Raw genomic sequence first — 13,818 nt, forward strand, 5'->3', positions numbered from 1 at the left:
AACTATAATAAACACATTAAAAACATTCATCTTTGCTGATAATTTACTTTTTCTGCTAGTCCTGTGTTCAGACTTCAAGGGTGTCTGGGGGAAACCTTTTATTACTGTTCTCCTTCACTCCCTGCACCGCAGCTCTCTCTCCCTCTTCTTACACATATTGGGGGGGGGGGGGGGGGGGGATTGGGAGGGTTATTACTGTTCTCCTTCACTCTGTAACGCCAAAAATGAGCGCGCACTGTTAGATTCCCATGAATTTCACTACATGTTTTGTTTAGGAACTATTTTGTGCAGCGCAAAGTTACGTGTCTGTATAAATAAAGGTGGAGCCTCCTGCCCCACCTTCTTCATGGGTGTCAGGCTTCATGGCTACCAGAAAGGTGACAAAGTGCCTGCAGTCTGTTTATTACTGGGTAATATATAATATTCTGAGAAGATGTCTGTACCAGAGAGCACAGGTGAAACCTCGCGTGCAATTAGAGAGCGTCCACTGCAGAAGAATCAACACGCACAGCGGTGATCAAAAATCCCACACCGTCACAGCTCTATGTGGGGGGGTGCAAATGATGATGATGATGACTATCTTCATAGATACCAGCGTCTAAAGTAACGAACATCTGTTAGTCCCTGTATTTATTGGCGTCCATTACAGTCCAGCAACGTTTGGAAAGTAAGTACACAGTAACTCCCAAATTATTTGTGATTTAAAAGCAGTAAAAAATAAAAAACAAAATCCTTTAAAAATGTGTTTGTTGACACCTATAAACCACTGACTGTACAAGAGAACTAGGTTGTGTGAGTGATGTCACCTAAAGAAAATGGTTTAGTTATTTTTCCTGTTAAATTTAGAATAGATTTTGATTTTAGTTTTTAGAGTCTTGCACGGACAAACCCGGATCTATATTTCTGACCTTTTAACTCTCTACACTCCAGCACGTTCCTTGAGGTTCACTGATAAAAATCTTCTATGTGTTCCAAAAACTCATTTTAAAACTAGGGGAGCCCTCGCCTTTCAGGCAGTCGCTCCCCCACTTTGAAATGAGCAGAGATGCCCAGACTTCCCTCGCCCCGGCCACTTCCTCCAGCTCCTCTGAGGGGACCCCGAGGTGTTCCCAGGCCAGCCGAGCAACGTAGTCTCTCCAGCGTGTTCTTGGTCTTCCCTAAGGCCTTCGCCCAGTGGGACATGCCCAAAACACCTCCCCAGGGAGGTGTCCAGGAGGCATCCGAACCAGATGCCCAAGTCACCTCAAGTCTCCTCTTGATGTGGAGGAGCAGCGGCTCCACTCCGAGCTCTCTCCAGGTGACAAACCTTGTCCTCTCATTTTGAGGGAGCGCCCAGCCACCCTCATGAAGAAACTCATTTCAGCCGCTTGTATTCAGGACCTCGTTCTTTCAGTCATGAACCAGAGCTCATGACCAAAGGTGAGTACTGGAACGAAGATCGACCAGGAAATTGAGAGCTTTCTTTCTGGCTCAGCTCTCCCTTCACCACAACGGACCGATACAGCGTCCGCATAATGCGGCCGCACCAATCCGCCTGTTGGTCTTCCCTCACTCGCAAACAAGAACCCAAAATTTTTAAACTCCTCCACCTGGGGCAGGAGCACTCCACCCACCTTAAATAAATTGCACAATGGAAAGAATAGGAAAGAAAATAAGCAACATGTTAAAAACATTGCAGAGCAAGAATAATAAAAACATGATCAAGGTGATGTCGTTTTGAATAAAATATTTGGGAGTCCCTTTAGTCACTGAGCAGCGTGCTAAGCTAATTTAATGGTGATGTCACAGCGAATGTTTACTCTGTTCATCTGACACACAAATCAACTCCCAAACCAACAGAACAATCAAGCCCCTTCTGTAAAAATGACTGGTTCTGCTCTCTCACACAACAGTGGATTCTGGTGGTTCACATCATAGTCAGCTTCTGCTGCACCACAGAAGACTTTTAGTGCAGTCTTAACCCTGATAAATAATCCTTCTGGACTCAGAGGACTTGAATCAAACCTGTGCTCCAGTTCAAAGCAAGATATGTGCAAACCAACTCCCAAAATAAACTGGGACCAGACTTTAAAATTGTGTACAACATTCATTGATTAAAAACAAAACAATCAAATGTTTTCATTTGTTAAAGTCTTGGTACATAACTTGTGGGGTGGTCTCTGTTATTTACAACCTCAATGGTAGAGCAGGGGTGCTCATTACGTCGATGTGAGGGTTGATCGCGGGCCATCAAATATAAATTGAAAAAAAAGTTTTTTTTTGTTTTTTTTAAATCAGTCAACAAATACTCCTATCATTATCGTGAAATCCGCCACTTGATTGAGATGCAGGACGTCCAATCAAACATCCTCTGAAACATACGTCAGTGTTTGACTACACTGAGTGCACGTTCCTCTTTCTTCCTGTCTTCTCCCGGCGCTGAGTTGGGCTTCTGCCAGCCCCGCTATGCGGAGAGTCCTCAGCGGAGGACCAATTCGGCCCACAGGTTTATTAAGCCCCGGCTGGCCTGTGTGTGTCCACGACTGAAATATTAGACATAAGTTAAATCAAGTTATTCCTATTATCAGCCCAGAACAGGCTGAAGCGGTAGAAATGGAGGCATCCATAGAAACCTCTGTAACATTAGACTGCTTCACTGCTGTAGATCAAGCTGAAATAACATCAATTATTACGTCCTCCAAATCCTCAACGTGTCTGTTAGACCCAATTCCCACTAGACTTTTTAAAGAAACTTTTCCCCTAATTAATGATCCCATATTAACAATGATAAATACCTCTCTGGAAACGGGTTACGTGCCACAGTCTTTTAAATATGCAGTTGTTAAACCTCTTCTGAAAAAGCCCAGTTTGGATCCTAGCATCTTGGCCAACTATAGACCGATATCAAACCTGCCCTTTATTTCTAAAATCCTAGAAAGAGTTGTAGTTAAGCAGCTTTACTGCCACCTACAGGACAACAGCCACTTTGAAGACTTTCAGTCGGGGTTTAGACCTCACCACAGTACGGAAACTGCACTAGTTAGAGTCTCTAATGACTTGTTATTGGCCTCAGAAAAGGGACTACTTTCTATTCTGGTCCTGTTGGACCTCAGTGCTGCCTTTGACACTATCGACCACGGTATTTTACTCCATAGATTAGAGCAGGACATAGGGATCAGAGGATCTGCTCTCCAGTGGTTTAAATCCTATCTGTCTGATAGGTATCAGTTCGTTAATGTAAATGGCCATTCCTCTCAGTGCACTCGAGTCAACTATGGAGTCCCACAGGGCTCAGTCTTGGGACCGATCCTGTTTACGCTTTATATGTTACCCCTAGGAAACATAATCAGGAAACACAGCATTAATTTTCATTGTTATGCCGACGATACGCAGTTGTATTTATCCATGAAGCCTGACCAGAATGACCAGATAGAGAAACTGAACGCCTGCATCAGTGACATCAAGACCTGGATGACAATTAATTACCTCCTCTTGAACCCAGAAAAAACTGAGGTCATTATACTTGGTCCTAAAAACCTCAGAGATGCTCTGTCTGCTCAGATAGTCTCCCTGGATGGTATAAGTATAACCCCCAATTCCACAGTTAGAAACCTTGGGGTTTTACTTGACCAGGATTTATCATTTAAGGCTCACATATCTCAGGCATGTAGAACTGCCTTTTTTCACCTGCGAAATATTGCTAAGATCAGAAATATACTTTCTAAGAGTGATGCTGAAAAACTCATCCATGCATTTGTTACGTCGAGGCTGGATTACTGTAACTCCTTGTTAGCAGCGTGTCCTAAGAGTTCCTTAAGAAGTCTCCAGCTTGTTCAGAACGCAGCTGCTAGATTGTTAGCTGGAACCAGCAGAAGAGATCACATCACTCCTGTGTTAGTTTCGCTCCATTGGCTCCCAGTTGATTCTAGAATTAAGTTCAAGATCCTCCTGTTAACCTATAAGGCCTTACATGGAATGGCCCCGTCCTATATTAAGGACCTCATAGTCCCTTACCAACCAATCAGAACACTTCGCTCGCAAAATGCAGGACTGCTTGTGGTTCCTAGAATTAGTAAAAGTACGGTTGGAGGTAGAGCGTTTAGCCACCAAGCCCCTGTCTTATGGAATAAACTCCCAGCTCATGTAAGAGAGGCCGACTCAGTTTCTACATTCAAAGCTAGACTGAAAACATTCCTCTTTGGACAGGCTTATTGTCAGACTAGTTAGTATTCAGAGATTATTTAACTTAATGTTAGTTTGTTTAAATTAAACTTAATAATAACTATTTCTTTTAAAAGGCTGCTAGAAGTTGAAGCTGGGGTAACTATGGTGCACTGGGGTTCTGTCCTCTTTCCTTTTTTACTTCTACCCTTCCTCTCCTCTATTCTTGATCATAATTTATCATTTAGTTCTCCATGCCTCTGTTTGGTGCAGTGCGATTCATGTATTGTCCCTCTTTTCCTCTCCCCTCCTGGGGAGTGGGAGTGCTTCCAGACTCCAGTTGGCTCATCCGTGCTCCAGTTCCTGACCGTTTACCTCGCCTTTGCTCCTGCTCCTACACCTGGCTGTGGATCCTGCCTCTGGCTCATCTCTGGCTCGTCTCTGCTCTGTACCTGACCGAGTACCTCGTCTCTGCTCCTGCTCCTACACCTGGCTGTGGTTCCTGTCTCCGGCTCGACTCGCGCCTTTGACTGTCCCCACAACCACGGCTGGATGAAGCTCGTCTGCTGGACTTTTATATATGTAGTTGTAGATTTAGATAAGTTAATTCTTCTCTAAGATTTCTGGTAAATCGCCTGTCCGTCCTGGGGGAGGATCCCTCCTTCATGTGGGCACCCCTGAGGTTTCTTCGTTTTTTCCGGAATCCGTTTTTTTTGGGAGTTTTTCCTTACCGCGAAGGGGGGTCTAAGGGCAGGGATGCCAGTATAGCTTAGTCAGTTTGTTAGTTCATTTTAGTATTTTTCTATTGAACTCTTTGTATTCGTGATCCTTTTGATTTCATGTTTTACTTCGAAGCCCATCGAGACGACTGTTGTTGTGATTTTGGGCTATACAAATAAAATTGAATTGAATTGAATTGAATTGACTGGAAGAGAGTCCGAGACGCTGCGGCTGACCCTGCTGACCTGCCACGGCGCCTGGCAGTGTCCAGAATCACGTGCTTCTCGAGCCCTGCCCACGGACCGGGGCCACCGTTTGCTCAACCGTGGTAAAGCCAGCCGCACTTTAGAAAATGCCATGTCCCCCCCCATAACATGGTTCACAGCAGAACGTGAAATGCAATCTTCGGTGCTCTCTGTTTAAAGAGTCATATTTGTTCTATTTATGTATCACCACAGAAGTAACATTCAGTACTCCTTCTGTGTAGTTTTTGAGTTATTAGTACATAAACATAGTATTTTTTACTGAAGATATAGTAGACGTTGTCAAATTTGATGGTGAATAAAGTGATTTTGAAGCATAATTCCAGGCCATGACTAGTATTGTTCTAAACAAAGCATACATGGAGCGCCACAACTAAGTGGCTGGAATAATATACAGGAACATGTGTGCAGAATATGAACTGGAAACCCCAAGGTCAAAATGGGAAACACCTCTGAAAGTGGCAGAGAATGAAAGGGCAAAGATCCTGTGGGACTTCCAGATCTAGACTGACAGGATGGTAAAGGTGAACCAACCAGACATACTGAATAACTAACAGAGGAAAGCCGTTGTGGTGGATGTGACAGTAGCAGGCGATGGCAACATCAAGAAGAAGAAGCTTGAGAAACTGAAGAAATACCAGGGTCTTAGGCAAGAACTGAAAAAGCATGGAAGGTCAAGGTGACAGTGGTGCTTGTGGTAATTGGAGCACTCGGGGCAGTAACCCCAAGCTTGCATTCCAAAAAAGTGTGGGCCCCGCTGTGGTGAAGTGTCCATGCTGAGGCTAGGAGGTTGTGGGTTCAAATCAATTGGTCAGGTCAAACTGTAGGCTATGAACTGGACCCAATACCTTCTTGCTTCACACTCAGCATGAAGGAGTTGAACTGGGGGGTTAACGGATGGGTCACATGCAGAGAACAAATTTTACACACCCAAGTGTGACAACTGATTGTACGTTTTTATTTCTTTCTGCCAAGTGGGTGCCAAGGGATGGAGGGTCTGAAAATGCTCCAGAACTTGATTCAATTAAATGTAAATTACACTTACTTTATATATAAATCAACTTCCATCAATTCAATTTTGAGGGTTCATAGCAGGGGTGTCAAACTCAATCAAACAGGGCGCCAAAATAAAGTAAACATTAAAATGAAAAACTTCAGATTTCTTTACTCGTTTGTCATTTTTTATTAAAAAAATAAACTCATAACTGTCCCAAAACATTTTGGTCTCCATAAAAATATATCCTGTCAAAATCATACAAATATGAACTTGCTGCAGAACAAAACAAACAAAGCCTGGAAATATCGATAAAATATCTGATTTTCAGAAGAATCAAATCAGATCTGTTTTCTTTACTTTCGTGTTGTCAGAGCTGGACTCCTGGCATTGTTTTTAGGACAGAGTTCATTTCTATTCGGTGTGTTTGATTAATTTTGTGCAACACCAACAGTAAAAATCCTCCAAAAAACGTCTATACATTCATAAACAAATGATCTATCATTTATTTATTACTGAAAAAGCGCCGCTGTTTTACCGCCTGCATCACCGTCTGTCTTTTCAGTGCAGCTTCATGTCAGATAAAAACACCAAAGAACGTAAAATAGATATTATAAGGAAATAAGACATGTATTAAAAATGTCTACAATGTATAAATAGTTCATAAAGAATTACATTATTATTATCATACGCTGAGCAAACTAAAGACCCGCGATGAACCAGTTTGTTAGGGATTGAGCAATCCAGGCTACACTCCGTGTGTTCTTTCACCTCGCAATCTGCAACGCAATTCGAAAGGAAACACGCAAAATACTGTGATTTTGAGGCTAAAATGATTACAAGTCATTGATATAAATTACATTTAGAGAACAGATTAGTGAACAAGTTTTTCTTTTATCATTAGTTCGATGGAGGATAGTTTACAGTTGAAGAGCTGGCTCACCTTAGTAGCTAAAATGTAGTGAATGTAACAGACACATTGGGATTGGGCCCTTCCCTTTGCCTGTCTAGGTGGATTGCGGTTAAAGTGTGGGTTTCTGTCTATGTGTTTTGTTGTCTGGCCGTTTTACTCTGCTTTGCCCTTAGTTATTTTATCCTGTTATGTTTATTTCTTTCTGCACCTTGAGTGAGAGGAGGGGAGAGGATGATGACATGTGACGTATAACATTGTGTGGTCCATACAGTACGCCAGACTTCCTGATTACTGATCTTTCAGCCTCCTTACTCCAACGTTACTATAATATTTTACCAGTGCCAAATGTCACCGGGCCATTTATGTTAATAATTAAGAATGACGTGGTGGGCCGGATATAATTACTTGGCGGGCCGGGCCTTGACTTTGACGCGCGGTTTATGGGAATGCTGTCAGGTGAAGGAGGGGTACGCCGTGGACAGTATGCCAGGGAAAACCAACCAAGATGTCTACATATGTGTATCAGGGACCGCTCAGGAAAACATCAGCTGATAAGAGCTTTCTCCTGGTGTGCTGTTTTTTGTTTCTCGTGACATTTCTACTGTAGACAGTCAGCTGTTTTATTATCGGGCTTCTGTCTCAAAATGTACAGATCTCATCTGTGCCATCACAATGGTACAGATGAGGTCAGAAAGGTCCTTGATCTGCTTTTCTGAGTCAGCAGTTGAGATTCAATCTTCATGAGGTTGTGAGGTTTCTTGACCCCCCCCCCCAAAAAAAGTGAACCAGTCTCCAAAAACAAAGATTTAAAACATGATTAGGACTTTTTTTTCTTATCAACACCTTTTAATCCAATATTCTTTTATGCTGTGCAAATCTATAAATGGTTAAGAATAAATCTGGATAAACTTCATTCAGACATGAAACTTTTCTGGACTTAGGAAAGACCTTTCCCACACTAAAAGAGTCCACAGGGTCTGGCAAATCCATTTCACAAATCTTTTCGTAGACAGATGCATTTTGTTGTTTACCGAACTAAAAAAGGATCATTTGAACTGTTTGTAGCTAAAAGTGCACAAGCCGAGGTCAGTGATAATATTATCTGGATATGTTTTTAGTCATTTTAGAGGAGTGTTACAAGACAGGACGCTTTGCTATGCCTTTTTGACTAAAATTAGTTTCTGCACATATGTGTGACTAATTAGGTAGAACATGGAGATGTAAGCCTGTTTTGTTTTTCTTTGCTTTCAAATAATGTCACAGAATTATTAAAAATTTATGTAAAACAAGTATAACTGTGTATACTGCCAACAAATATGAAGATATTAATGAAGAAAGACTCCAAACTAGAGATAATTGATTCAGAAACTTCTATTTTTATTTTTATCCGCGTAAATAAACTAGTTATTAATTTTAGTAAACACTGAGGAGCATTTAAAATTAAAGACATTAAAATAAGAAACATTTCTTTGGTATTTTGTAAACAGTTTTGTTGCATTATCTTCGTAGTAAAGCAGCTCGTTTTGACTTCACAGTACTAACACGCTATGCACAGTCTGCAAATGTAATGCTGCAGCTCCACAAACTGTGGTTAGGGTCAAGGATGTGTTCTCAACAGATCCAACGATGTCCCATATGCTTTTAACAAAGCTAAAATCCAACCTCTGCATTATATTTGTAATGGATTACAGCAACATAAGGGCAAACATAAAGACATTACTAATGAATTTTTTAATTTACTCTTTGTATGTTCCGTATCTCATGGGAAAACTGCCTTACATGTAAATGCTCAAAGTAGAGACCATACGGGGTTAACAGCTGAAAAAAGTACCATTAAACTTGTTTTGATCCCTTTACATCTTTTTTATTTCCACCTAAATCTTAGAGCAAAACGTCCTGTAACACTTCAAAGACCTTCCTGATAAATGTGATAAATAGGCACCGTATTTTCTCGACATACACATACAAAAGGCGCACCGGGTGTTAGGGTTCGGGCACGATAAAACATACCGGTAAAACATGCATGCTAGTGTTGAACCTTTCCTGCGATGACGTTTCTGACCGTGGTCGGAAGATGCAGGGGAGACCCTCTCCAGGGCCGAAGGCGGATCTTCCTTCGGGGTTCACGTCCCCGTTCGGACCCTCAGAGCCTCCAGAGCGGGTTAAAAAAAGAACCAGTCTATGTTCTTTTAGAGGAAACCTTTTTTTTATTGCTGTTCTCCGTAACTGAGTAACACAAACGGAATGCGCGCTAAATTTCTATCAAACACGCCAGGTTCCCTTTCGTCTAGGGCTGCACGATATGAGGAAAACTTGCGATATGCGATATTAGAGATTAATATTGCGATAACGATATAATTTGCGGTATATAAAGATATAGAAAAATGCCAAAAACATCTTTCCCATTTCATTGCAACAGTTTAAATTGCACTCCAAATGACCCTCATCGACATAGGTGACAAACATCTAACATAATAGGCCTCCATCTGATTGCTAAACAATGGGAAGGCGTCCATCTGATTGGTCAAAGCAAAAAGGGATTTATTTGATTCGTTAAATGCGTCAAGCTGCCATAAGATTGTTTTAACACAATTTGGGTTTACAATTTATTGCGATATTCGCAGTCTTTTGCGATATGCATATTGCAGAGCTGGATATTGCGATAACGATAAATTTGCGGTATATTGTGCAGGCCTACTTTCGTCATTGTCAGAGTCCGTCTCGTTGCCGTGTGGCTCCTCCTGAATGATGATACCGGCTTTTCGGCACTTTGAAAGCAGTGCAAGCAGACACGTTAGCCCAAGCTTCTACAATCTATTCACAAAGTGTGGCTAACTCGCCCGCCGCTGCCTCCCACAACAATAAAAGCCAACTTTTCCAGCCCCGTGGTGCGTATCCGTCCGCGCTGCTCTCATTCTTCTCAACATTGCTACTCACCGGGATGTTGAAAGTAAACGGCGCCTCGTCCATGTTGGTGATGTGTCTGGGCTGGAGGTGTTTGTCGGCGATCTTTTCACTGCAGTATGAGCGGAAGATGGACAGCTTTTCACTGTATCCGCTGGAAGTTGCTGCGGCACCATATTCCTCGCCCGGATGGAAAAATGACGGCAAGCGATCAAGCGAAAGTGGAACCGTTACTGCCCTCAGTCGAATGGTGACTGCAGAGAAGCTTCTCCAAGTTGATCGCTGATCATTAATCCATCACTCCAGTCGCCTTTTTCCCGCAGAACGGTGTCATCTTTACTTGTCGGAGTTCGTTTTCCAGCTTCCTCCACTTGTGAACTATGGATTCATTCATCTTGAATTTTCTGCAGCTGCTCCCATGTTCCTCCATGTAGCTGATAGCTTGCAGTTTAAACTGTGCTTCAGCCATGTTGTAAACAATGGTGTTCACGCCCACACCTTCCTCCTCCGTTCTCATGCAGTCTTCTTCTACGCCCCACAGCAACACATTAAGCGCACCGCCTCATAAGGCGCCCCCAACATAATACAGTTTTGAGAAAATTTAAGACTTTTAAAAGCGCCTTATGGTCGTTAAAATACAGTAAAAGCTTTCGACTAACCTATCTGAATTCCTGAAATACTTACTATATAGGCCACTCACTGTTTTATCAGGGAGTCCAAATAAACAATTCCGAAATCCAATGTCCTGGAAATTTCCCAGATGTCTCTGCAAAATACTTCAACAATGCTCACTAGAATGCTGAAAATAGACCACCATGCACTGCATTTGAACGATTCGTCTAGTTCAGGGGTCGGCAACCGGTACCACTCAAAGAGCCAACTGGATCAGTTTCCCACAGAAATGAAAGCACAGGGAGCCGCAAAACTAGGGGTGTGAGAAAAAAAAAACATTTTGCCGCTATATCGCGATAGTTCATTTGGCGATACTTGTATTGATTCAAAATGCTGTCAGGATATTTATTTAATTATTTATTTTAATTATTTCTGAGCTTGATGTTTCTTTTGATCTTTTGTCCATTTTCCACAACCTTGAATAGACTTTTATGTATTTAGCCACGGTTACATGGGCAAAATATCTTGATCGGATCAATGGTCGGATTAGAATTCAACCGTGTACATGGGATCAGAAAAACCTTTTTACGATTAGAACAAACGTTCACATGGTCTCACTTTCAGTCAGAATAACTCATTTGGGCATGTGCAGTAGTGTTGAAAATACTGGAAGAGGAAATGAGTCCCACAGTAAACAAAGTGAGCTGCCATATACATTTATGCAGCAGCTCGGAAGCCTTCCCCCCCGGACCGCGCACGTAACAAAGCACCACCCCCCTGTCCGCAAACACAAATCTATAACTCCGGCTGCTCCGCTCACAGACATGGTTCAGTCGTGCGGAGCAGCCGGTTGGTCCTGTTTGAGCTCCAAAGCTTTCTCTGGAGCACCACACCGTCTATCCGTGACGTTAAACCAGAGAAGTAGTGACACACGATCGGAATAAACTGTTTACATGCAACACGATCGGATAGACAATCGGCATAACCCACCCATCTTGATTGGAAAGAGATTTTGATCCGAACGAGTCTGATCGGGGCAGACTATTCCGAACGGCGTTTTTACATGACACATTTTTCTTCCAATCAGGCGTTCTTTCCGATTAATTTTTTCCATGTAAACGCAGCTTTTGTTGGGGGGGGTCTAAGCCCCTCCCCCGCCTTTCTACCTGTTCACATCCTCAGCTACAAGTTGTTTTCCCCTGCGTGCAACCCCCCCCATGAAACCTTTTCAGGATTTGTTTTTGAATGATCCACTTGTGTTTTATTCACTGCAGAAGTTGAGAACTTTATAGCGACAAATATAATTTCCTTATTTCAAATCTTTGCATTTTTATCCGTTTTGTTTTGTTGATTCTGATCTCCTGTTCTAAATAAAGTTCTAAATGATGTTCAACATGTTTTTTACATTTTCATTCATCCAATTAAAAAACAGACATTAAGCAACTATTCAAACCTAAAATAGTGAATAGTAAGAATCGTGGTTGGATGTGTGAATTGTTGAATTGGTTCGTGAGTCAAACTGTATCGCCACCTCAGTGACGATCCACAGCCTTCTTTATTATCTAAAGTGTTTTTAGTCCAATGCATTATTTCTGTCAGTGTAAATCCTCGAAGGCTGAATCTTGTGATGATTCCACAGCAGACTGGATGTTCTGATGTTCCTAAGGAAACACCTCAACCACTTCTGCAACGCGGCGCCGCTTTCATGGAACTCCTCTGACCATGCAGGACGCAATCAGTCCCAGCTGACGGCTCCTTCTTTCCACGACCACCTACAGGAGAACGCATCTGCCTGTCTCATGAACTCTGAGCAGGCCAACACGCCTCCCCTGCACTGGACACCGGGCTTTTAAACAGGCACAAAATGGCTGCCATATCACTGACTACCATTAAAACTGTTGCAGATGGAGCAAAGCTACTGACCCATGCAGGGGACACGTCTAGTCTCCAAAGGGAGACGCTGTGGAAACCAAGCGGACAATAAGATTGCAGGATTTGGGAGAGAATTGATTAAAGCAGCAGACAAATTATAGTTTTTGTTTGTTTGTTTTACTTAATTCAATGGGCTACAGCTCCAATTATGTTTGTTTTCAAACACAGAACTAAAAAAAAAAGTCACATTTACATTTTTTTAGTTCTGTGTACGAAAACAAACATAAAAAATAAAAAATGTATGAACTTAAGTGCACTTTTAACATCTATAATTACTCTGCAAGTCTTTCAAATGACAAAATATGCCACCCAGACATGAGGACTATGGCTCAAAGCTACAAACTAACAACAGTACTGACAGAAATACTACGAAGGAGCCAAAGTATGTGCAGTGTGTACATGATGTAAACCTGCACTCAATGGTTGCTTTTCACAGCCGTAGTGACGATTCTGTACTTTAACAGCAACTAAGTCCGACTTACCTTGACTTGGAACGGGTGTATCTCATTCAGCGAATGTCTTCTTAGCTTCTTCGTCAGCGTCTTTAGCATCTTATAGCTGATTAGCTTATGGTTTGTCCTCTGTCCAATTATTTCCCTTTCATTCGCCGTCTCTTAAAGGACGGTTGTAACTTCATTAGCTTCACATAAGCGACATAGAAAAATCCCTTTTTGTCCTCAAACTCTTCCACGCATTCAAAAAAATGTTTACAAACCGTAAAGCGAGTTAGCCGGTGTCAACAAATATAATACAATAAAGCAAATTTCGTCAAACTGCGTATGTCGCTTTTTTCGCGACGCAAAGTTGTTCATAAGAGTTTTTTACTTGAAGCTATTTTTCCTCCTTTTTTACGTCACCTTGCTTAAAAACGTCCCGTGTTCGCAACTGGACCAAAAAGATGCTGGTTGTAATGAAAGGTTCTATCAACTTGGCTGCATACAGGCACGCACGCGCGCGCGCTCATACACATCCGAAGTACACCGGAGTGCGCAGCAGCAGCAGCCACACAAACAGTTTTTCCTTCAGCCGCAGCGATCTGCGCAGCGATTGGCTGAGCCGCGGCTACGTCATCGCTCCCTGGAGAAGGAGGGTAGAGAATTAAAGTCACACTGTGGTTTCTGCTAAATCCCTTCAAGTCTTAAAACGTTTACACTTAATGTCATTTTTCTGTCGATTTCAATGAACCTCAGAGAAAATGTATCTAATTAAAAAAACAAAAATAACAACGACATAAACCAAAAAACAGGGTTTTTCCTTACGACTCTGAAAGGCGAACAGCAACATTTTATTAGGGGTGTAACAATTAATCAATTAATCGATTACTATTCTTAGGATCGAAC

At 42.1% G+C, this 13,818-nt stretch overlaps 1 protein-coding gene across 2 annotated transcripts in view; it reads right to left on the minus strand.

Moving 5' to 3' along the window:
- Positions 1-13,503, minus strand: part of si:dkey-16j16.4 (uncharacterized) — a 36,521-nt gene extending 23,018 nt beyond the window's left edge. The window contains exon 1 of one of the 2 annotated variants that reach the window (XM_011490800.4): positions 12,961-13,503. In XM_011490800.4, coding sequence (XP_011489102.1) covers positions 12,961-13,029 — 69 coding nt within the window. In that variant the 5' untranslated portion in view covers positions 13,030-13,503. The remainder of the gene's footprint in view (positions 1-12,960) is intronic. The other variant, XM_011490801.4, reaches the window with a different exon arrangement.
- Positions 13,504-13,818: the final 315 nt, after the last annotated feature.

The sequence above is a fragment of the Oryzias latipes genome, chromosome 22, assembly GCF_053564925.1.
Source record: "Oryzias latipes strain Hd-rR chromosome 22, Olatipes_Hd-rR_3.1".
Lineage (NCBI taxonomy): Eukaryota > Metazoa > Chordata > Actinopteri > Beloniformes > Adrianichthyidae > Oryzias > Oryzias latipes.